Source organism: Bos mutus, chromosome 9 (genome assembly GCF_027580195.1).
Source record: "Bos mutus isolate GX-2022 chromosome 9, NWIPB_WYAK_1.1, whole genome shotgun sequence".
Classification (NCBI taxonomy): domain Eukaryota; kingdom Metazoa; phylum Chordata; class Mammalia; order Artiodactyla; family Bovidae; genus Bos; species Bos mutus.
The window spans coordinates 73,368,811-73,393,536 of record NC_091625.1 but is presented as its reverse complement, the minus strand read 5'-3'; the positions used below and the strand labels follow the sequence as shown (position 1 = coordinate 73,393,536).

The window sequence follows — 24,726 nt, the reverse complement described above, 5'->3', positions numbered from 1 at the left end:
GGCAAGAGGTCAGGTGAAATGGCAAGTGAGGCAAAACCTCGTAGCCCAGTTGTTCAACATTTGAAGCGTTGGTTGTACGACGTGTCTTCAGGCACTGTCGTGAAGAAGAATTGGGCCCTTTCTGTGGACCAGAATCGGCTGCAAGCATTGCAGTTTTTGGTGCATCTCATCGATTTGCTGAGCATACTTCTCATATGTAGTGGTTTCACCGGGATTTAGAAAGCCGTGGTGGGTCAGCTGGGCACAGACAAACAGTTCAGTTCAGTTCAGTCACTCAGTCGTGTCCGACTCTTTGCGACCCCATGAACCACAGCACGCCAGGCCTCCCTGTCCATCACCAACTCCCGGAGTCTACCCAAACCCATGTCCATCGAGTCAGTGATGCCATCCAGCCATCTCATCCTCTGTCGTCCCCTCCTCCTTCTGCCCTCAGTCTTTCCCAGCATCAGGGTATTTTCCAATGAGTCAGCTCTTCGCATCAGGTGGCCAAAATATTGGAGTTTCAGCTTTAGCATCAGTCTTTCCAATGAACACCCAGGACTGATCTCCTTTAGAATGGACTGGTTGGATCTCCTTGCAGTCCGAGAGACTCTCAAGAGTCTTCTCCAACACCACAGTTCAAAAGCATCAATTCTTCGGCACTCAGCAGGTGGCCAAAATATTGGAGTTTCAGCTTTAGCATCAGTCCTTTCAGTGAACACCCAGGACTGATCTCCTTTAGAATGGACTGGTTGGATCTCCTTGCAGTCCAAGGGACTCTCAAGAGTCTTCTCCAACACCACAGTTCAAAAGCATCAATTCTTCGGTGCTCAGCTTTCTTTATAGTCCAACTCTCACATCCATACGTGACCACTGGAAAAACCATAGCCTTGACTAGATGGACTTTTGTTGGCAAAGTAATGTCTCTGCTTTTTAATATGCTGTCTAGGTTGGTCAGTGATCATGACCTTTTTCTGGTGCAGGTTTGACTTTGGGAAGTGCTTTGGAGCTTCTTTTTGATCCAGCCACTGAGCTGGTCCTCACCAGTTTCATATACAGCCCACTTTTTGTTGCACATCATGATGTGATAAAGAAGTGGTTCATTTTTGTTGCATAGAATAAGAAGACGATGCTTCAAAATGACAATTTTTTTTTTATTTTAGTCAGCTCATGAGGTACTCACTTACTGAGCTTTTTCACCTTTCCAATTTGCTTGAAATGTTGAGCAACCATAGAATGGGCAACGTTGAGTTCTTTGACACGTGTAGTTGAAAGAGAATCATTGATGATCCTCTCAGTTGGTGGTTGTCAGCTTCCGATGCCGGCCACTGCACTCCTCATCTTCAAGGTTCTTGTCTTCTTTGCAAAACTTCCTGAACCACCACTAATGTTCATTAGCAATTCCTGGGCCAAATGCATTATAGATGTGGCTCTGCTGCTTTACCACCCGCTTTGAACTCAAATTAGAAAATTGCTTGAATTTGCTTTTTGTCTAACATCATTTCCGTAATCTAAAAAAAATACACAGCAAGTAATAAGTCATTGGCAAAAAACAGAAAGTGAGAAATATACGTTTAGACTATGTATAACATAACCTGCATTTAAGAATGTATTCCAGTATCAAAAGGCAAAGATCCACAAAGCACAACCGCTATTACTTTTGCACCAATCTAATATACACGAACCACTTTTTGTCATATATGGAATTGAACTGTGATCATTGCCATGAGTGAGGTTGAGTTTCCTGAAAGGAGTTTCTATATTTTACTCTTGATATTTGCATTACCCTTTTTCAGGTGGAAACTTTGGACTCCTTCTCCTTTCCTTTTTCTAACTAATCAGCCCTCTCATTCCTTTATTCAGGTCTTCCTTAGTTCACCAATCATCCATTTGACCCTCATGGTTTCTCTCTTGTCCTGTTTGCTCCTTTTTCCTAGTATCAAAGTTCTGTGGATGTCATTATATCTTCCTAAATCTCTCTTAAGTTCTCTTCCTGAATTGACATTTCCTCTATGTTCAGTTTTTTCCCTCTGTTAATATATCCTGTGCTTTTCTTTTATGCTAGTGATTTTTTCCTTTATATCTGATGATCCTTGGTATCTGTTTTTTAAATGAAGGACTGGGTACAAATATGGTTTTCTTTCCTCTTCTCTTGTGTAAGTAACTCTATAATTAGCTTTTTTGTCATCTGAGCAGAAAGCCTATCAGGAACTTTGCGTATGTGGCTAAAACATATTAACTGGCAGCTTATATTTAGGGTAAAGAGGCAAAATAAATGAATTCACCTGTCAGGCTGTCAGACTAATTGCCAGAAAGAGAATAAGCAGATCAACAGTATCCACTCTAAAGGTCTTCACTCTTTCCAGATGGTTTGTTCAATATTTTTTCACAGAGGCAGTACCACTTTTTTGTGTGTGGTTAATGCTCAGCAGTATTCATTTTATGTGGGATCTACATCCTGTTTGGCCCAAGTGTTTTACATATGAACCTTCAATGATTTCTCCTGGGTTATATTTTATTTCACCACCTTCCCAATACACTGATTCAGTGTTTGCAACTCCTCTTGAGTTTTGTTTGTCCAATAGATTCTGTATCTCCTTCAGCCCACAGTAATGTTTTCAGACAGATGTGTCGAATCACTTTTCATCTTCTCTAAGTTTGCTGAAATCTCTAATCTGCTCTTTCAGTCTCACCAGTGACCTGTACACACCGCTAATTCCAATGGTCAGTTCTCTGTCCTTATCTTGCTTGACCTATCAGCGGCATTTGACACATTTGATGGCTTATTAACACATGGTTTCCAGGCCACCGCATTCTCGGTTTCTTTCTCTTATCTCATTAGCCACTGCTCTTCATCCTTCTTTGCTATTCTTCCTCTTCTCTTCCTTGTCTTCTTAGACTGCTCCACTGCAATCAGATCCTCTTTCATTACCTATATATATAATATATATTCACTTCCTTGGCGATCTCATGACTAAAGAAAACCCACGCGCCCAGTGATTCTCAAGTGTTAGTCTTCCGCCCAGACCTCTTTGCTGCATTCTAGACCAGCACAGTCTATATGGGAGCCTCCAGTCTCATGTGACAGTGGAATACTGGAAATGTGTTTTGTGTGACTTAGAAACTAAATGTTTAATTTTCCTTCGTTTCCATTTAAATGTAAATAGCTACACATGGCCAGTAGCTGTCATTGTGCACAAGTTCAGACCTATATCTACTTTGATGTAAATCTTTATTATCTGACATCAGACAAATCAGGTGTTACAATATTAAGACTAGATTACCCATTTTTAAATTAAGTACAAATAATGCTTTTAATATTAAAACTTTCCTGAATATATCATCCTGAAGACTTCATGATATTTCATCATCATGATTGTGCAGATGTTATTAACAAGCAGTATTGATTAACTTGAATAGAGAGTCCAGAAGTTAATTTTTCATATTTAAATTAGTACCACAGATTCTAGTAGCACTTAGCCAAGAGGTCAGAAACACCCGAATTTAGATTCAGATTTTGTTTCTTATGCTGTGACCTGGAGCAAGTTATTTCGACTTAGTGACTCGTCATTTGAAAATAGAGGATAGGAAAGTGTTTACTGCAAGTGAAAGTTTTTAAATACCAACTTATGCTTGACTTACAATGCAGTAGAGTTATAGATAGTATCTTTATGACTATATCCAGAACTGTTTTAATCATTGAACTTTTTGATTTTTAACTTCCCACTAAACTTCAGAAAGAGAAATCACTATGCTCTTAAAATTAAATTTAGTGAATGTCTTAAGTGAAAAATCCATGTTCTTTTAGTACATAAATATTTTTTTCAGAGTACAGCATCTAGGCATACTAATTAAGATGTTTCCAAGACAAAAAGAGTTTTTATTACATAATCCTAAGGTAGGAGAACGTTTCAGCTTTCCTGTCAGAACATAATTCACATCATGGTGGAAATCATGAATGTTTTGTACTTTACTGCTGTGCCTCCAGGGAAAATTGATAGTATCAGTAACCAATCTACTCAGAGTGAGGATTAGAGGAAGGATTACAAAAACTTTATATTGGCTGCAGCAGGCAAGGTGGGAGGGCAGGTTATAAAATGGCAAAATTATTTTTGATTAGGCCTAATTTATGGTCTGTTTCTTATAGTTTCAGAAAGACTATATTTAATATTGTTTAATACCAACCATAAAACACATTTTACTATTTTTATAATTTCATACTGAAATTGACAGTTTTTCCATTTTTAAGGTAGTTAGGCATATAAAAAGATGTTGTGGGATATATTCCTGAATATGTTTTTGCAAGGTTTTCTGTACATTTTTTTTGTGATAATAAACTTAGTGCCTGGTCTTAAAGAAAACGAGTATTCTATAATTTCAAAGCCTTTCTTCAGTTGCTAGATCTTATGATTATTTTTAGTTTTTCAGCACTATATAAATATATCAAATGTTGACCATATCTCTGACAATGAAGAATAGTTTAATTCATGTTTAAAGTAGAATAAATTTTACTCCATATTAATCGTGTATATGTATTCCTTTCCTTTATGTATCTATACATTAGCATTTTCACATATTTCCCAACACTGTCCATTTCAGTCTTTATGTTCTGTTATTCTGTGAAAAGTTATGACTTTGAAAAATTAGTTATAGTTTTATTGACTGATCTTGCTTAGAGTAGGCACTACTTAGAATGAAGAAAGCAGCTCTTTATGTTTCCCCTCCCCTGGTCATGGGAAAAAAAAGAAATACCATTTATATCATAAAAATGATAATTTTTATTTTCTTTGTAAATTTCCACCTCCCAAAGTAACTGTTTTGTGAATTAAGTCTATGACAAGAAATACTTTAGTGTTTAAACATTTTGGTTGTGTCTTCTGAAAGCCCTGGAAATTCAGAGAAGGAGGGTTATATAAATGAAGTTTTCATTGACTCTTACTCAGTTAGGTTATACTTTTCTAAGTTGTACTCAGAATAGCCTAAGGCTTCTCGCAGAGTAGCTAACTGCATGCTTTTGCATTTTGTGGTTTAGTCAGTTTGGTCTGGATAGTGAAGAGACTGTGATATCATAGAATTTACTGGTAATGTTTTCTGGAAATGAACATCCATCACTTATTGAAAATGTCAACTAACAATGGAAATTAGGTTGAGGAATCAGACCTTCTGGTAATGATAGAGATATCTAGATAATGTTGATTTGTATTTTCCAGAATTTTAAACATGTGTTTTCAGGAAGCTTTTTCCTTGAGTAAAAAGTGAATGAAAACGTAAAGAATTACTCTGGTTTTTTTTCTGCACGTCTGAGAGCAAAGTTGATGACAAATATGGAAACTAAGAATTGACTAAGTGGAATGACTGGTCATTTTTTTTTAATAATTTAAGCGGTTTTTGCAATGTAAATGTTTGACAAGTAAAAAGAACATTTTTCTAATGCTCTAATTTCAGTCAATTTACTTTTTTTTTTACTTTCTTCTCTGAAAAAAATTCAATTATAATAATAATATAATAAATTGAGGGTGATTTTTGACTAGTGTCCATCTTTTCCTTTTTTTATCAAAACCAGAAATACTATATTTTAGTAGAAGCACTCTTAAAAAAGCTGTTAACTGAGTTTAAAAAATAAAAACTTTTTTATACTTTATCAAAAATTATTTCATATAGTTTATCAAGCAGTGTTTATGGTGAGTTTACTCTGTGTTAGGGACCAGGCCACGCCCTAAGGAAATGGAAGAGGAAGGACTACCCTCAGAGTCCTCCCAGGCTGGTTGGGGAATACAGCAGGCAAAGAAACAGTTATAAGATATTGGAGAGATGACTTCAACAGGAGATAAGCATAAAACACTAAGGAAACACAGAGGAAGGAATCGTCTTGATTAAATGTGTTAATTCTGTGTTGTCTTTACAGTATAGAACAATATTATCCATTTAAGACTGCTCTAAATGGCAGTTTAGAGTTAGGAATCTGAATTTTGTTGCTGGCCTTTTATATGACTAATATGTCACAAGTCATGTCATAACGTTAATTGCTATGTTACTTCTTTCAAATGTGTCTCCCAGGAGTATTCTGGGAATAAGTGAGTTAATACATAGAAAACCCTCCAGTTTCTTTTATATTAATGTGTATGAGTGACCCTGTGTGTGTGTGCTGTGTATACTTGCCCTTCTTTTGAAAGAAATCCCAGTCTTTCACATCTCAAAGCTATTAAATCTAATTAAGCAGGTTTTTTGGATTTTTTTTTTTAATCAATGTAGAATTAACAAAGTTTGGGGATTTTTGCAGAGGTGGTCTTGTTTTCCTTTTTTCTTCATTTTTCTTTTATTTTTGTAGTAATGTTATTAGACTTGATACTTAATGTCATCTCAGGCTTTTCAATCTGTATATTTTCAAGTGAAGATTTAATAAAGAGTTGAAAATAAAACACTTTAATGTTAAAGGCAGTTATAAATGCACAGTATAGCAATTAGGCAAGTTAATGTACTTCTTAATATTCATTGAACTTTGAACAGGGAAAAAATTAATATAATCAGAGTTGTCAAAAACATATTCTAAATCGTCATGCTTATGTTCAAAATTTTCTTATCTCTCCCTAAAATTTAAATTGTATCTTTTATGACTAGACCTGGGAAAATGAGTTCTCTCTTTCTTACGTTCTCAATACCACACCACCATAGTAGATGAAAATAGCTTTCCATTATTAAATCCTTTCTAAACGCTAACTTTCTTCTTGTGTGTGTGTGCTTTGTTTTTTCAATTATAAAGTGTGTTTAATTCCTGAACATGCAGAAACTGGGAATGCAACATTCATTCATACATTCAGTAAGTACCCAATGCGTACTTACTTTGTCCCAGGCACAGTTCTAAGTGTTACGTGAACCAAACAGATAATAATCCATGTCCTTGTTTAAATTTAACTTCCAGCAGAGAGAGACAGACAGTAAGCAAATAAATATAATAAATAACAAAGCAAGGAAAGGGCTGGGAAATGGGTTAGGTTGATGTCTTTAATGGGGGGAAGGGCCAAGGAAAGCTTCACAGAGAAGGTGACACTTGAGCAGAATTTTGAGAAGAAAGAAAGCCGTGTGGTCTGAAAGAGTAGCATATACAACCAAGATGCCAAGTCAGGAGTATGCTTGGTGTGCATTTTGCACAGCAAAAAAAAGCGAATATGGCTGTTGTGAAGGAATGATGGGGAGAGTGGAATGTCAGAGTGGTAACAAGAGGCCGTATATAAACGAAGTTAAAAGCACTGCCCTATCCCAGTACTGGCAGTATTCACTAGAGATGTATTTTCAAAAGGGCAAGGTGGGTGGGACTGTACAGTTTAATACTTGCTATAATTAAAGATAGGAACAAAAAATACTGGAGAGTAGATATGATGTAAAGCAGAAAAATAATTGTTATAAGATGAGAAGACTTACTTATAAAAGGTATTAGGGCATTCCATCTAGGAAGGCTGTTAAAAGATTATGTTAATTGTAGTGGGAGAACAGGACTGAAATAAGAAGCTAGAGATGTGAAGTTATTAACATATTAGAAATTTGGACTATGAATGGTAAGACATAGAGAAGTAGAATTTGAGGATAACTAAGGATTCTAATTTTGGTGAATGAGTGAATGGCAATCCATGAACAAAAATACTGAATAGGAATATTGGAGAAATGATACTGAATTGTATTTTGGATATAATGAGTTTGAGATGCCTGGCAAACATCTGGATTGAGCTGTCAAACAGCTTGTAGTTCTATTTGAGCCTTATTTATTAAATATCTTACTATGAGTCAAGCCCTGTGCCAGGAACCAGACTGCATACTTTGAAATATAGGCTTGGATCGTAAGTATAGATTAAGGAGTGAAGGGCATATGTGTAGTCTTTAAATCCACAAGAGTTAGGGAGATAAGCTGGAAGAGACTATTGAAGAAACTAAGAACCATTAGGATGACTGTGAGATCAATAGCTTGGATATTTGCTGCCTCAAAAGACAATAAAGGAAACACTGAAATACAAGCATGTACAGAAAGCTTTTTTTATGCTAAATGTCTTTTTAAAAATTCCTCACTGCAGCAACAAATCTGAATAAAAAATAAACTGAATTATATGATTACCCTTCATCTTTTTGTAGCTGTACTTGTGATTTGCAAGGGACTACATAACATTGTTCAAATAATTAATAACAGTATTAAAGACAGATTAAATTATATTTTATGGATTTAACACCAGAATTGAAGTGTTTTTGTCCTTGTCTCAATTTTATTAGAAACATACTTGACTGTCCTCAGATTGAATATCTAGAACATGTCACAAAAGATATGATTTGCACAGACTTCGGTCTCTTGTTAGAAGAAATTGATGAAATGCTAAAAATTCTGTTCAGTTCTTAAATAGAAATAAGAACTGTGGGATTTTGAGGAGTGATAAGCTTGCATAATTAAATTATTTGTGTATCAGTTTATGAGTCAGTTAAAGAAATACTAGCTTTATATATTTATTGGATCAGTAAATTTAATTTTTTGACTGATATTTGGGAATAAATAGCACAGATCACTTAGAGACTGGTATAGCCAGGAAATCTTCCCAGAAGGTACGAGATGGAACTGAAGCACAGAAAGACTGAATTATACTGTTGGTGGTGGGACTGAAGCCATGAGTCACATTGTCTGATTGATGTATTCTTCACCGTATAGCTACTCACTTCTCCTTGCTTGCTTTATACTTTTTCACAAGCATTAATTTACTAGTCTCAGAGTTTATGGGCCTCTTTTACCCTACTTCCCTAGTGTCTTATGTACTCATTCATGTTTACATGCTTCTGGTGAGTGGCTCACTACATGATTCCATGACTGACACAGGAAAGCCTACTAATTTGTGGTTTGAATATTCGCTGCTTTACCTCTGTCTGTGATGTACAGATATCCAAACATTGTAGATTCAAGGGCTGTAGGCTTTGATGTTTCTGAATTTGGAGAAGTTTTTCCATAAAATAAATGAAAACTGCAGTTTTCAAAGAATATTCTCTTTCTGAAATCTTTAACATATATAGAGGGCTTTCCATCGCATCCTGAAAAATCTGATATGAAATAAATATTAACATTTTACCAGGTTAAATGAGGATAAGCCACTTTTAAAATTCACATTTACTAAAAATTCAATTTTAGATGAATATTTAGAAAAATATATGGAATATGGGATGCCTATTCCTGTGGAGAATCTGTAACCAGTTCTGCTGCAAGATGTTTTTGTAATTCTCATTTTCTCTATTCATATATTCAGTCATTCAACACGCACTTATTGAAGATGAACTGTATGATGCAAGAAACTAAAACAGTTTTATTAAGTATAGTGATGGAAATGCTGTGATAGAGGATTTCACAGGAATACTAAGGGAGGGAGATGTGTCGGAGGGCATCTAAATCAGGAGTGGGGTGAGGAGAAGAAAATCACCTAGTGTTTCCTGGACTGCGCAATGCTTGCTCTGACTTGAAGGGATGTCCGAATGGCTTTGCGTGCTGGTTTGAGTTAAGCACTTCTCTGGCAGTGTGGGATGTCATTGGAAATTTTACAGAACAAATCAGGGAGTTGGATTAGAAAGCTATTTCAATAATCCAAATGATGAGTGTCCCAAAAAGTAGTGAGATAGAGAGGAAGGGGCAGGCTTTATTTATATTTATTTATATATATATGTATATATACACACACATATATGTGTGTACATATATCTATATGCATACACATATATATGTTGGATGTGTATATTTTATAGTAAATTTTTAATAATAAAATTTTTAATTAAATGTATGATAAAGTCAATATTTTCGCCTCAGGTTTTATGAGGTGAGCCATTAAGTTCTAACAAGAATTAATTATTAAAATCACCAACCTTTGTCCTATAAATATTTAATTATATTGCTTGAAAGTGAAAGTCACTCAGTCATATCCGACTGTTTGAGACCCCATGGACTATAGTCCATGGAGTTCTCCAGGCCATAATACTGGAGTGGGCAGCCTTTTGGGGATCTTCCTAATCCAGGAAATGAACTTAGTTCTCCTGCATTGCAGATGGATTCTTTACCAGCTGAGCCACAAGGGAAGCCCTAAACCTTAGTTCTACATGTATTTAAAGGCTGTTGAAAATATATGGCAAATATAGAATTTTTTTAATTGAAGTATACTTGATTTACAATGTTGTGTTGCAGGTGTGCAAAGTAATCATTCAATATTTTTATAGATTATACTCCCTTTAAAGTTATTATAAAATATTGGCTATCTTCCCTGTGCTATACAGTATGTCTTTGAGTGAGTGTGAGTGGTAGTCGCTCCCTTGTGTCGGACCCTTTGCGAACCCATGGACTATATAGCCCACCAGGGTCCTCTGTCCGTGGAATTCTCCAGGCAAGAATACTGGAGTGGGTTGCCATTTCCTTCTCCAACAATATATCTTTATAACTTATTAATTTTACACATAGTTTATACTTCTTCTTAATCCTCTATCTCTTATCTTGCCCTCCCCCCTCTTCCCTCTCTCCACTGATAACCACTATTTTGTTCTCTATATCTGTGAATCTGTTTCCTTTCTTTATATTCACTAGTTTTACATTTTAGACCACATTTAGGGGATACGATACAGTATTTGAATTTCTCTGACTGCCTTATTTATTAAGCATAATATCCTCCATGTCCATCCATGGAAATTAACTTGTTTATGGCTGGGTAATATTCCATTATACACACAGATCAGATCAGATCAGATCAGTCTCTCAGTCGTGTCCAACTCTTTGCGACCCCATGAATCGCAGCACGCCAGGCCTCCCTGTCCATCACGAACTCCCGGAGTTCACTGAGACTCATGTCCATCGAGTCAGTGATGCCATCCAGCCATCTCATCACACACACACACGTACATATATACCACATCTTTATCCATTCATCTGTTGATGATAGGTATTTGGGTGGCTTCCATACCTTAGCTAGTGTATATAATATTGCAGTAAACACGAGGGTGTGTGTATCTTTTTGAATTAGTGTTTTTGTTTTTTTCAGATATATACTTGAGAGTAGATTTGCTGGATGATATGGTAGTTCTAATTTTAGTTTTCTGAGAAACCTCCATACTGTTTTCCATAGTGGCTGCACCAATTTACATTCCTACCAACTATGTGCTAGAGTTCCCTTTTTTCCATATCCTCACCAACATTTGTCCTTTGTGGTCTTTTTGATGACAGCCATTCTGACAAGTATGAGGTGGTATCAGATTGCAGTTTTGATTTGCATTTCTCTGATGATTGGTGAGATGGAGCATCTTTCCATGTGTCTGTATGTCTTCTTTGGAGAAATTGTCTATTCAGGTCACCTGCCCACTTTTTAAATCAGGTTATTTGTTTTTTTGATATTGAGTTGTATGTGCTGTTTATTTATTATGTATATTATTTATTGGTCATATCATTTCCAAATATTTTTTCCCATTCAGTAGATAATCTTCTCATTTTGTCAGTGGTTTCCTTGGCTATGTAAAATCTTTAAGTTTAATTAGGTTCCATTTATTTATTTTTGCTTTTGCATCCTTTGCCTTAGGAGAAGATGGGGAAAAATTTTTGCTTCAATTAATGTCAAAGAGTGTTCTACCTATGTTTTTTTCCTGGAGTTTTATGATTTCCAGTCTTTAATTTAGGTCTTTCATCTATTTTGAGCTTTTTCTTTTTTTATCTGGTGTGAAGAAATGTTCTAACTTCATATTTTTTTACAGTTAGCTGTCCACTTACCCCAGTATCACTCACTGAAGAGTCTATCTTTACTCCATTGTTTATTCTTGCCTCCTTTGCCAGACCTGCCTGTTGTAGGTCAATTGATCATAAGTGTGTGGAATTTCTTCTGGGCTCTCTATTCTGTTCCATTGATCTATGTCTTTTTGTGCCAGTACCATGCTATTTTGATTATTGCAGCTTTTCAGTGTAGTCTGAAATCAGGGTGTATGCTACCTCTAACTTTATAAACATTACTTTGGCTGTTCAGGATCTTTTGTATTTCCATATAAATTTTAGCATTATCTTTTCTAGTTCTGTGAAAACTGTCATGGATATTTTGATGGGGGTTGCTTTAAGTCTATAGGTTGCTTTTAGCAGTATGGACATTTTAACAGTATTATTAGTTCTTCCAGTCCATCCATAGTATCTTTCCATATCTTTGTATCATCTTCAGTTTTCTTTATCAGTGCTTTATAGTTTATAGAGTATAGATCTTTTACTTCCTTGGTTAAGTTTATTCCTAGGTATTTTATTCATTGTGATGCAATTTTAAATGTCATTATTTTCGTGCTTTCTCTTTCTGATAGTTTGTTGTTGTTGTTGTTCTTTAGTCACCAAGTCATGTCCAGCTCTTCACGACCTCATGCACTGCAGCACACCAGGCATCCCTGTCCCTCACCATCTCCCAGAGTTTGCCCAAGTTCATGTCCTTGAATCAGTGATGCCATCCAACCATCTCATCCTCTGTCACCTTCTTCTCCTTCTGCCTTCAGTCTTTCCCATCAGGGTCTTTTCCAGTATGTCAGCTGTTCACATCAGGTGGCCAAAGTATTGGAGCTTCAGCTTCAGCATCAGTCCTTCCAAAGAATATTCAGGGTTGATTTCCTTTAAGAGTAATTGGTTTGATCTCCTTACTTTCCAAGGAATCTCAAGAGTCTTCTCTAGCACCACAGTTTGAAAGCAACAGTTCTTCAGTTGATTGTTACAGTATACAAAATCAACAGATTTTGGTATGTTAATCTTATATCCTGCAACTTTACTGAATTCATTTATTAGTTCTAATAGTTTTGGGTGGAGACTTTAGGATTTTCTGTTTATAATATCATGTCATTTGCAAATGGTGACAGTTTTACTTCTTTCCTTCCAGTTTGGATGCCTTTTATTTCTTTTCCTTTCTTTTGTTTTTTCTTTTTTGTTTGACTGCTGTACCTAAGACTTCCAATACAATGATAAATAGAAGTATTAAGAGTGGGCATCCTTGTCTTGTTTCTGATTTTAGAGGGAAAGTTTTTAGCTCATCACCATTGAGTATAATGTTAGCTGCAGGTTTATCATAAATGGGCTTTATTATGTTGGCATATGTTCCCTCCCAGGTGGCACAGTGTAAGAATCCATCTGCCAATGCAGCAGACACAAGAGATGCAAGTTCAATCCCTGCATCTCGAAAGATCCCTTGGAGTAGGAAATGGCAACCAACTCCAGTATTCTTGCCTGAAAAATGCCATGGACAGAGAAGCCTGGTGGGCTACAGTCCACGGGGTTGCAAAGAGTCAGACATGACTGAGCAACTGACCATACACATACACACACACACACACACACACACACACTAATTTTGATGAGAGTTTTTATCATGAATGATTGTTGAATTTTGTTTTTTCTTTTTGCTCTTCTGATTGGATGATTTGCATTGTTCTAGCTTTCAGATCATTTATGCATTCTTCTATGTTACCTTGTCTGCCGTTAATTCTTTCTAGTATGTTTTTCATTTCAGTTATTGTATTCTTTAGTTCTGACTGGTTCTTTTTTATGATTTCTAGTTCTTTGTTAAAATTCTCACTTGTTCATCTATTCTTTCCCAAGTTCAGTTAGTATTCTTATTACTAATAATTTGAACTCTTTTTCTGGTAAATTATCTGTTTCATTAGTTGTTCTTTCAGGGTTTTTTTTTTTTTTTTTCTTGTTCATTCATTTGAAATAAAAACTTCTGTCTTATTTTGCTTAACTTTCTACGTCTGTATGAAATTAGGTGAAACTGTTAACCAGGGCAGTCTTGAAGTCTTGAAGGGGTGTTGTGGTGTGCGAGCATCCTATGAACTGTGTTTGTGCCCACTGGCTTTGATGTTCGACTGGGATCTGAAAGGAGCAAGGGTTGTGCTTTCCCCTAGGGTGTAGTAGCATCTGTCACCTTGGTGGGAAGTGGGGTTAGAGATGCAGGAGCTGAGTCACATGTGAGCATGGGCTTCTCTTTTGCTCAGTGGGCATCACCACCGTATCAAGAGTGGGGATGGGTCCCAGGGTTATGAAACAGAAGCCCTAAGGGGCAGATCTGAGCTTATTATTTCCTTTAAGAACATTCTCCCCACTACTGGCAATGGCACCTTCTCCCCAGAAAAGAGCAGTGCTGGAGCAACAGGAGCCAAAGCAGACATCCACTGGCCCAGGTTTGGACACATGCTGGGATGGTCACAGGACACCAATCAGAGCTCCAGACCACACCTGATCTGCCTTCGCGAGTGTCAGCCATGGCCGCCTGCACCCTGTTCACATGTGTGTCGGGTCCAAGTTGGTTCCATCCCACCCACGAGACCACTGTCCTTAACATGAGCACCTCTGAAAGCTGCACCAGACAAGAGGGGCTGGAGCAGGCATCTGGGGTGGGCTGGGTCAAGCGCTGAGTCAGTTGTGGGAAACCGGCCTGAGCCCTGGGCGGTTTCCGTCAGGTTCCTCTGCCTTTTTCAGGGAGTAAACACACATGCCGGAGAAGGCAGTGGCACCCCACTCCAGTACTCTTGCCTGGAAAACCCCATGGACGGAGGAGCCTGGTAGGCTGCAGTCCATGGGGTCGCTAGGAGTCGGACACGACTGGGCAACTTCACTTTCACTTTTCACTTTCATACATTGGAGAAGGAAATGGCAACCCACTCCAGTGTTCTTGCCTGGAGAATCCCAGGGACGGGGCATCCTGGTGGGCTGCCATCTATGGGGTCGCACAGAGTCGGACATGACTGAAGCGACTTAGCAGCAGCAGCTGCAGCAAACACACATGCGCATACTCTTCTTGAGTGAAGCCTCAATTTCTTACAGTCCTCCTGTGAGTCCCACTGGTTTTCAAACCCCGCTAAGGGGATTCATCTTCCTGATTTTGAACCTTAGAGGTGGGGTGCCCAATATATGGTTCAAATCTCTTACTCCCCAGGGAGGATCTTTGAGTCGCTGACATCCCCCTCCTCTTCTGTGTCCCTTCCTTGGGGCACAGGTTCCAACCTGACTGCTTCTCCTCCCTTCCTCTGCGACTCTGTGTGATCTTTCTTTACAGGCTTGGGTGTAGATGAGTCTTTCCGCCAGTCTCTGGTTTGCTTTCAATGAGAATACTCCACATGTAGATGTTTTTTTGAGGTGTTCGTTGGCAGAGCTGAACCCAGCATCCTTCTGCTCTGCCAGCTTGATCTCCTTCTGGCTCAGATATTTTAAACATTAAACTCGAAATAATCATCCTGAATATATATCAATTATGTTTAGTGTTCAATATGCCAGGTACAGTGTGAAGTATGTTTTATATTAATTAACTAGTTGAATCCTCCCATCAGCCAGTGAGCTTCCCCTGTACTGAACTAGGAAATGAAGGCATAGAGTGGGTAAATAACTTGCCCAGTTATCAGATATATCACATATCTGATCATTGCAAGAGCCAGTCTTTCTCTGAATTACAGAATAGGTCCAGAGTCAGAATGTATTATACTAATAAATTGCCCTTGGGAATGTATTTTTTTCCTAATTGTAAAGGAACAAAATCTAATAGAGAATTATAAGAAACTCATATCTCTGAACGGGACAGTGATTTTCCCAGAAAGTTATTATTTTTAATAAACATAGTAGATTTATGAGTAGAGCTATCAATATGTAAAATATAGTACATTCACACATTAATTGTGAAGTTTTCTCTCATTTTTAGGAAGGTGTTGTAATCCATCCAGAGTGAGTGTTTTGATTTTTTGTTGGCTCTTTGTTTTAAATAATTTCGAGAAGTTTTTTCAGTAAAAATTTTAAGCCTGTTTACTCTGCTTATATGGAATATTTTATAATTTTCAAAACCATTGAAAACTTGCTTGCCTACTTAAAGTCTATTAAGAGCCTACAATCCTTTCTCAGACTTCATTTTGAGATATTTTAAAACCACAGAAAGGTGGAAAAAAGTAGGTAAAATGAAACTTGATTTGCATCTTCTGTTTTAAAACCTCATTCATATATATCTGCCAGAAGGAAGGATATTATTTTAAATAACCATAGTTTCATCATCTGGAGAAGGCAATGGCAACCCACTCCAGTACTCTTGCCTGGGAAGCCCCATGGATGGAGGAGCCTGGTGGGCTGCAGTCCATGGGGTCGCTATGAGTCAGACACAACAGACCGACTTCACTTTCACTTTATACTGTCATGCACTGGAGAAGGAAATGGCAACCCACTCCAGTATTCTTGCCTGGAGAATCCCAGGGACAGGAGCCTGGTGGGCTGCCATCTATGGGGTCACACAGAGTCGGACACAACTGACATGATTTAGCAGCAGTTTCATCATCACATGTAGGAAAATTAGTGTACTATAATATCATTTAATAAGCAGTTCATATTCAGATTTTCCTAATTATTCCTAAGATGTCTTAAGTAATTTTTTAAATTTACTTACCTATTTCATATAGCATCCAGTCCAAATTAGCATTTACATTGGTCATTATTTCATTATAGTCTTATTTAATCTCAGTTCATCTAGAACCTCTTTTTGTTTCTTTGTTTTTCATGATTTTAACTTTTCAAAGAATCTGCCTGAGCCAGTTATCCTGTAGAATGTCCACCATTTTGATTTTGTCTTGATTAAATCCAGGCGATACCTTTTTTGACAAGAAGACTGTGAGTGACATGCCTTCTTACATCATGTCAGGTGGCATGTAATGTCAGGTTGTCCTACTATTGCATTGCTATATTTAGGCTTGGATCTTTTTCTGAATATTTTAATATATCCTGTTAGTCTATGTATCTATTCATGTGTCATCCCCACATTGTTTTAATTACAGAGGCTTTTTATAATATATTTTGATAGTATTTTTTTTCAATCATTGCTCTTCCCACCCCCCCAGATTTTTCTAGCTATTCTTGCATGTTCTTCTATATTTTTATTTTATTTATTCATTTTGGCCTCACAGCTCTGCATGCAGGATCTTAGTTCCTGACCAGGGATCAAACCTGTGTCCCCTGCAGTGGAAGTGCAGAGCCCTAACCACTGGACCATCAGGAATTCCCTATTCTGTATGAATTTTAGAGTCAACTTGTCTAGTGCTAGGGTAAAAACTTTTTTACTGAAATCACCTTAAATTCATGTGCTGTTACATTGTCCTAGAATAAGGGATGTCTTTCCATTTGTTTAAGACTACATTTATGTATTTTAGAACTGCTTTAATATTTTCTTCATACTGTTTTCTCTGGAGGAGGAAATGGCAACCCATTCCAGTATTCTTGCCTGGAGAATCCCCATGGACGGAGAAGCCTGGTGGGCTACAGTCCATGGGGTCGCAAAGAGTCGGACATGACTGAGCGACTTCACTTTCACTTTTTTGGTATTTATTCTGGTGTTTTCTCTGTTATGATAATCTTGTAAATGGGATATTCTTTTTCATTGTATCTTCTAATTGATTGTTTGAATATATAAAGAATGTTGATTTTATATATTAAATTTGATATCGTGCTGACTTTCTACTTTATTAGTTCTGTTACTGGCTCTGTTTTAGCATTGGTTCTTTTGGACTTTTGGGGTATGAATTGTATCATCTGAGTAACAGTTTTACTTCTTTTCCACTTCTTGAGAAGGGCCTGCAGTTTTCATACGGACATCTTTATATTAAATTTGGCAAGAAAGATCTTTGCCTTTTTAAACTGGTGTATTTTACTGGAATATAATAAATTGTATTTCATTTTCTCCTAGCCATAGATAATCAAAGCATAATTCTCCCTCTGCCCTATGTAGAGATTAATGGCAATTTCCTAATTCAGTTAGGATGATAGTTCTAGCAAAAAAAAAAAACAACTCTTTAGAAGGCTTCGCAGAAGGGAGGGTAGAGGTTCTCCTGTCCTCAGGGTGGTGTCTGGTGCTTGATGGGTTGTCCATGATCATTTGGTGATGATACATAAGATTGCTGGAAATATGTTCTGACTTTAGAATTTGACATTTATTCCTGCCTGCTTTGTTTTTGCAACAAATCCAGTCATATCTTTCCTTCCTTTCCTTTGATCATGGTCCTGACTTGAAGGTTGATAGAGTTTAAGGAAACTAAAGAATATATAATTCTGCTATTGGAATCAGTCAAGTATGAGTGGTATGAAATGTCATGTCCTGATTTTCCACAAAGTAAAATACCTAAAAGCATCTCTCAAGAAGCATAAAATTTCTTTATTATCTTTCTAGGGTATATCAATGTCTGGAAAATCAGGAAAAATTTTAAGCGATCCTTTTCAGTTTTATAGTAGGTTTAGAAACATCACCAAAGGAAGTAGTTAATTAACCTTTTTAAAAGGTTAATTTTTAGAACATTAATTCAAACATTCTGATGACTAATGTACACAGTTAATACTGCATTGTAGAATTTTAAGCCAGTGGCATAGCTTAATTCATTCAGTTAACGTTTGAGTTAACTCTTGAGGACCTTCTGTGTTTCAAGCGGTTGGACCAGGCCCAATGGATAGAAAAATGAATTAAATCAGATCCTGACCACGGGGTCTAGACAAACACACAAATGGATCTGGAGGGTGTGTGACTTAAATACCTGGGTTTCAGCAGTTGTACTGCTGCTCCGTGTTTTTGTACCCCATCTTCAGATTTGCTTTCTGAAAGCAGCTGTTTCTCCGCTTTAAAATGGGGTTATCTTTGTTGTTTATTAGTTACCTTTGTTAAAATTCTTAATAGTTGTCAAGTTTCATTTTTTTTTTTTTTTTTTTAATTTAAGGGATTCTCTAATTTTCCCATTGTTATCAGTGTCACTACTAGTTGACTTCCCTGGTGGCTCAGATGGTAAAGAATTTGCCTGCAAGGCAGGAGACCTTGATTCAACCCCTGGGTTGAGAAGATCCTCTGGACAAGGAAATGGCTACCCACTCTAGTATTTGGCTGCCCACTCCAGTATTCTTGCCTGAAGAATTCCACGGACAGAGGAGCCTGGAAGGCTACAGTGCATGGGGTCGCAAAGAGTTGCTCAGATGACTAAGCGACTTTTACTTTCACCGGTTGTGTAGGGTTATTTGCTGCTTCCCTGGTAGCTCAGCTAGTGAAGAATCCCCCTGCAATGCAGGAGACCCTGGTTCAATTCCTGGGTCAGAAGATCCCTTGGAGCAGAGAAAGGCTATCCATTCCAGTAATCTGGCCTGGAGAATATCATGGACTGTGTAGTCCATGGGGTTGCAAAGAGTTGGACATGACTGAGCGACTTTCAGTTCAGTTCAGTCACTCAGTGGTGTCCAACTCTTTGTGACCCTGTGGACTGCAGCACGCAGGCCTCTCTGTCTATCACCAACTCCCAGAGTTTACTCAAACTCATGTCCATTGAGTCGGTGATGCCATGCAACCATCTCATCCTCTGTCATCCCCTTCTCCTCCCACCTTCAGTCTTTCCCAGCATCAGGGTCTTTTCAAATGAGTCAATTCTTTGCATCAGGTGGCCAAAGAATTAGATTAGTGTTTCAGTTTCAACATCAGTCCTTCCAGTGAATATTCAGTACTGATTTCCTTTAGGATGGACTGGTTGGATCTCCTTGCAGTCCAAGGGACTCTCAAGAGTCTTCTCCAACACCACAGTTCAAAAGCATCAATTCTTCGGTGCTCAGCTTTCTTTATAGTCAAACTCTCACATCCATACATGACTACTGGAAACACCATAGCCTTGACTAGCGGACCTTTCTTGGCAAAGTAATGTCTCTGCTTTTTGATATGCTGTCTAGGTTGGTCATAACTTTTCTTCCAAGGAGCAAATGTCTTTTAATTTCATGGCTGCAGTCACCATCTGCAGTGATTTTAGAACCCCCCAAAAAATAAAGTCAGCTACTGTTTCCACTGTTTCCCCATCTATTTGCCATGAAGTGATGGGACCAGATGCCATGATCTAAGTTACTGAAACTCCTTACCAGAGTTAGTTTTCTCTGCAGGCACATGACTGTGGACCCAACTGTACTGCTGGATGTCTGAGCTGTAGCATAACAGTGAAAGGGAACCTGTGCCACTGTTGCTGCTGTACTGAAGCACAGGAGTAAGCTTCTCCTCTCAAGTCTCATCAGTGGTAGATTCAGCCATCTCCCAGTAATTGGCCCTGGAAGCAGATTCCTCCAGGTGGATGGAGCCCTTGGTATATTTGGCCCCCTTTGAGGACCATTGTGGTCCATAGGATCTGCCAGACCCTAGGTGCACTACCAACATTAAACTGACAAAATAGCTAGTTACCAGAGAAAAAGGGGGCAGCAGAGGATGAGATGGTTCAGTGGCATCACCAACTCAATGGACATGAATTTGAGCAATCTCCAGAAGATAATGAAGGATAGGGAAGCCTGGGGTGCTGCAGTCCGTGGGATCACAGAGTCAGGCACAACTTAATGACAGAACAACAACAGAGGATTTATAGCTTCTGCTGGCTGAAAGACCTCAGTGAACTCTGGAGATCCCATTTTCTGCCCACATCTTGAGAAGAGGCCTGTTTTCTGTGCACAGGTCTTTGCTCAGCACCAAAAAGGATGCAGTCCTTCCATCCCACCCCCCTGCCTGATCCATGGGCTCTGAGATCCCAGAAAATAAACTTCATCCTCTGAGATATGTCCAGGTTGTACCGTTCCTTGTGCCTGAGTCTCTGTAGGCCTCTGGAAAGGAATTAAACATGATTTCAGATTTTAAAAGCGTTAAACAAAGTGAAAAAGAAGATGCTAGAAGATTAAGTGGAATGATTTTCAAAAAATAAAAATTAAGAAGGTAAAAATAAAATGAGGTGAAGAATTAAATAAAGTTTCCCAGAGCAGAGGAATGATAAGATTCTGCAGATTAAAGGGCTTATCAAGTCCCCAAAAAGATTAATTATAACAAAGACATGCTTAGACACACCCTAGTGAAAGTAGTCTTTCTTCAGGCCTTCAGCTGGCTTGATGAAGCCCAGTCACATTGTGGAGAGCAATGTACTTTATCCAAGGTCTGCTAATTTAAATGTTGATTCCATCCAAGAAATACTTTCACAGAAACATCTGGAATGTATGACCAGATGAAAGTGAAATGAAATATAAATATAGACATTTTAGGTAAAATTTACTTAAAATAGCAAACTATTTGGGATTGTTTTTCCTTAAGCTTATTCCTTTCTGTATATTCTCTGTTGAAAGCTTGAACAAACATGTATGATTTATTTCCAAATGATATAATTTTTGTAGGCAATCTAAATTGAAAACTAAGCTTATGTCTATACATAATCCATTTTAAAATTCTAGTTTTCAACACATTCTTATCCTGAAGTTGAAACTGTAAAATATGCACTTTTTCTTTGTACTTTTATAAGCTAAGGATGTAGATTTTAGGGGGTTTTAGTTTTTTTATTTTTTACATCACTTTGAAACTACTTTCTAATTGGATAAGAAGTTTAAAATCAGTAATCAGCCAAGGCCAGTTTTATGGCAGTCAGATTATAGTAGTGAAAACACATATGTAAGATGTTGCTAATTGCTGAACCCTGTGGTATGACCACTCTCATTTAAAAGCCAGAGTGTCGTGCCAGACTGTTCTTAGTGGTTGCAGCTAGAGGGGATTGTGAGAATGTGGGGGCTGGAGAGATGAGGATTTCACCATTAGTTCTGTATACTTCAGTGTCATTAAAGTCTGCAGTAAGAGTCAACATTATTTGAATATTTTCAAATATGTTTTACTTGGGTTTTTAAATTGTTTTTTCAAGGCCAGTGTTATCTATAAATAAAAATGTCTTTCCATCAAAATTACTTTAAAGACACAGTTATTAGTACATTTAAGACAGAGCTGTTAATTTGCTATCTAGTATTTCTTCAAAGAAGGACACCTGTTTTACTAGACTCTTAAGGTCAGAAATCATAATTTATCCTTTATAATCTTATCTTTTTTATTTTTATATGGTTTTTTAAAAATTGGAACATAATTGGTTTACAATGTCATGTTAGTTTCTGCTGTACAACATCTTGAATCAGCCATATGTGTACATATATCCCCTTGCTCCCACCCTCCCATTCTGCCCCTCTAGGTCATCACAGAGCACTGAGCTGAGCTCCCTGTTAGGATTTATCTTTTATCACTGAGTTCCAAATAGCCACTTAAAACTGTAATAAATATTAGTTGAGTGAATAAAGAGAGTATAGTAGTTTATACTTCACTGGCTAACAGTAGATATTAAGAATATTTTTTAAGTGAAACAAATTATTTTTTAAATCATGTTTAAATCACTTTGTTCATTTTGAAGATATTCTTGCAGAAGTGACCAAAAGCGATTTCTTTGTGTTCATCTCACTTATTTATTGTCCTTTAAGAAAAATGAGTTAAAGGCCTACAGATGAGAGTATCTAGTGTTTTGTTTCAGCTAGGAATTGTGCTATTTGCTATTGACAGTACTTTGCAATTCTCACTTCTCACCTGCTCTGCATGACAGCTTTTAGCATTATTTAAACAAACTATTAAACTCCTCACATGTTGGTTTGCTGACTGACAGAGATTGAAAAGTAAATGAGAGCCACACCTGTGTTCATTTCAAACTTGACCTTGACTTTGAACCAGTATCTTTACAGATGAGATGCAGTGTGTTACATCCTTAGAAGATGTTTATTACAAAGGAAGGTAGTAGAGGACAGTGGGAACAAAAAGATAAATCTGTGCATGGTAAAATGATTTTGCTCGAGGTTAGCAGTCTATATTGTCATTTTAAAGGAGAGAATGAAGGGAACTTTTTTCTTCAAGTACCTCTGTGGTGATTGAATAAATAGCTGACTATCATAGTAGGAAGTCAGATGATCAAAGGGAAATTTGAATAGATTTATTTATTCTTTTTGAGAAAATAAGAAAGTGATTCTTTTCATAGACTTTTCATATTTCTCTATGAAAACTTGATGACCTCAAGACAGAAGCAAAACTTTGATCTAAGAAATGCAGCAGAGGAAGATAATGGTATAATTTTTGAGCTGAGATCAGAGTAAGGACACATCTTGTGCTCTTGCTGTGTGACAGCTGAATGGGGAAGTTGGCTTTGCTCACTTTAAGTCAGGTCTCTTAGTTAACTAAACTCTCCAGCTGTTTCTGACCAGAGAATTCATGATGCCACTTTAAAGGATTCTGCCATCCAAATGAGGTTTTTTCCTTGTAAGCTGTAGGAGTTATGTCTTGCTGACACAAATGTTTTTAAAATAAAATGTTTAGGTATAATAAGCAAATATTCACAGTCTTTTCATTTCACAGGGATTATGAGCATAGAAAGAAAGCCTTGTAACCACCATGTAGATACAGCACCAACGGTAAGGCAGTCTGTTTCTACATTGCTAAAACTGTTAAGAAGGCACAAAATGATACTGGTTGTAGTGACACAAAATGTCATTGTAGAAAACTCTTATAACCTACCTTTTGCCAAGAGTTATATCTCTTTAAAAATTAACCTTAATGAAGAAACACTACCAATTTTTGCTAAGATACAGGAAAGTAAGATGCTCTATCCATTTTATAAGTATTTATTTCTATTAGTGTTATGAATAGAATGGTTTTTAATTTAAGAAGCTTTATACTTTTGGTAAAGTACTTAACATCTTTATGCAAATTGATTTACAACCTTGTGAAAATGAGCGTTATTTTGTGCACTAGCATCATGATTTTTAGAGTGAATGTTTTGTAATAATGAAAGTAGGCCATTATGCTTCATTTCTCCTATAGATTACTATGCTTTATTACTATAGAAGTGAAATCTAATCTTTTACCCCTCTTCTATTATGACCAGACAACTAGACGTTTAATAATTATGGTGTCTATTTACTATATTAAAAATAATTATAGAAGATAGTATTGAAGGAAGACAATTAAATTTCCCTTTTAATCTCTGTACATAGGATTTGTATGTATGAAATATACTTCAGTTGCTGGTTCCCTACTTCAAAGATTCATATAAAATAGGCTAGAGTATATCTCTTACTAAACATATTATTGTTTCTTATCCTTTCTATATAATAAATCTTTCAAGTACTCCATACAATTCAGCATTTCCTATTGTGAGGAAAGCTTTAGTAAAATACCATTTTTAAGAAAATAAGAAAGTATTAAGCTGTATTTGAATTTTATTGATAATCAATATTTTTCTCACAGACAAATTGATTCCATTTTCTGTTTGTAATAAATCCATATAATTGATTCAGCATGTTTGGTAACTTAATGTGCGGGGCTTCAGAAAAGACTGGTGTTTGAGGAATTAATCATCAGCATAATCATGAAAAGTACATGAGCATAGTGTACTTATCCTTTAGTGAGTATGCTAAAAGAGTAGCCATTATATTATGTAAATTTTATTCATTAATATTAAAAATAGAAGGCTATAGCAGCAAAGTACTCAAAACCCCCTTCTCCAGTAGGAGCAAGGAATGGGTTGAGAAGGGCTCACAGTAGGCAAAAAAAGATGGTGGCAGCAAGAACTAGAGTCACCAAATCATTGTATCAAATAATGCTACTTTTGCCCTTTGCATTTAAAATATTGGGAATAAGAAAATGGTGTTTTAGCCATATTTCTAGATACATCATCAGTCTGGGATGAGAGGTGCTGACACCACAGCTGATTCTACCAAACTGAAGACCATTTAATAAAACTAGACCCAGAGTATACTGGTCTGTATGGGATAAACAATGAGGAATGAACATTGTGAAAGCAGCCAGTACCTACTGTGAATGCTGGCATATTTAGGACATGGTCTGTTGTTTGAACTTAAAGATTAAAATGGGTCATGGACTTAAA

The 24,726-nt window shown here is 37.0% G+C and overlaps 1 protein-coding gene and 1 non-coding gene across 15 annotated transcripts in view; one reads left to right on the top strand and one right to left on the bottom strand.

Moving 5' to 3' along the window:
* AHI1 (Abelson helper integration site 1) overlaps positions 1 to 24,726 on the top strand; it is a 220,748-nt gene that overhangs the window by 120,883 nt on the left and 75,139 nt on the right. For 11 of the 14 annotated variants that reach the window (XR_011465387.1, XR_011465388.1, XR_011465389.1 and 8 more), the window contains one exon: positions 23,196 to 23,251. The exons of the other annotated variants lie outside the window; for them this stretch is intronic. Coding sequence is in view for 7 of the 11 variants with exons in the window: in XM_070376720.1 (XP_070232821.1) it covers positions 23,196 to 23,251 (56 nt within the window). In the remaining 4 variants the exon portion in view is untranslated. The remainder of the gene's footprint in view (positions 1 to 23,195; positions 23,252 to 24,726) is intronic. 14 annotated transcript variants of the gene reach the window in all.
* On the bottom strand, positions 16,934 to 17,006 carry TRNAG-UCC (transfer RNA glycine (anticodon UCC)). Its single transcript has one exon. It is a non-coding gene; the product is annotated as a tRNA-Gly (tRNA).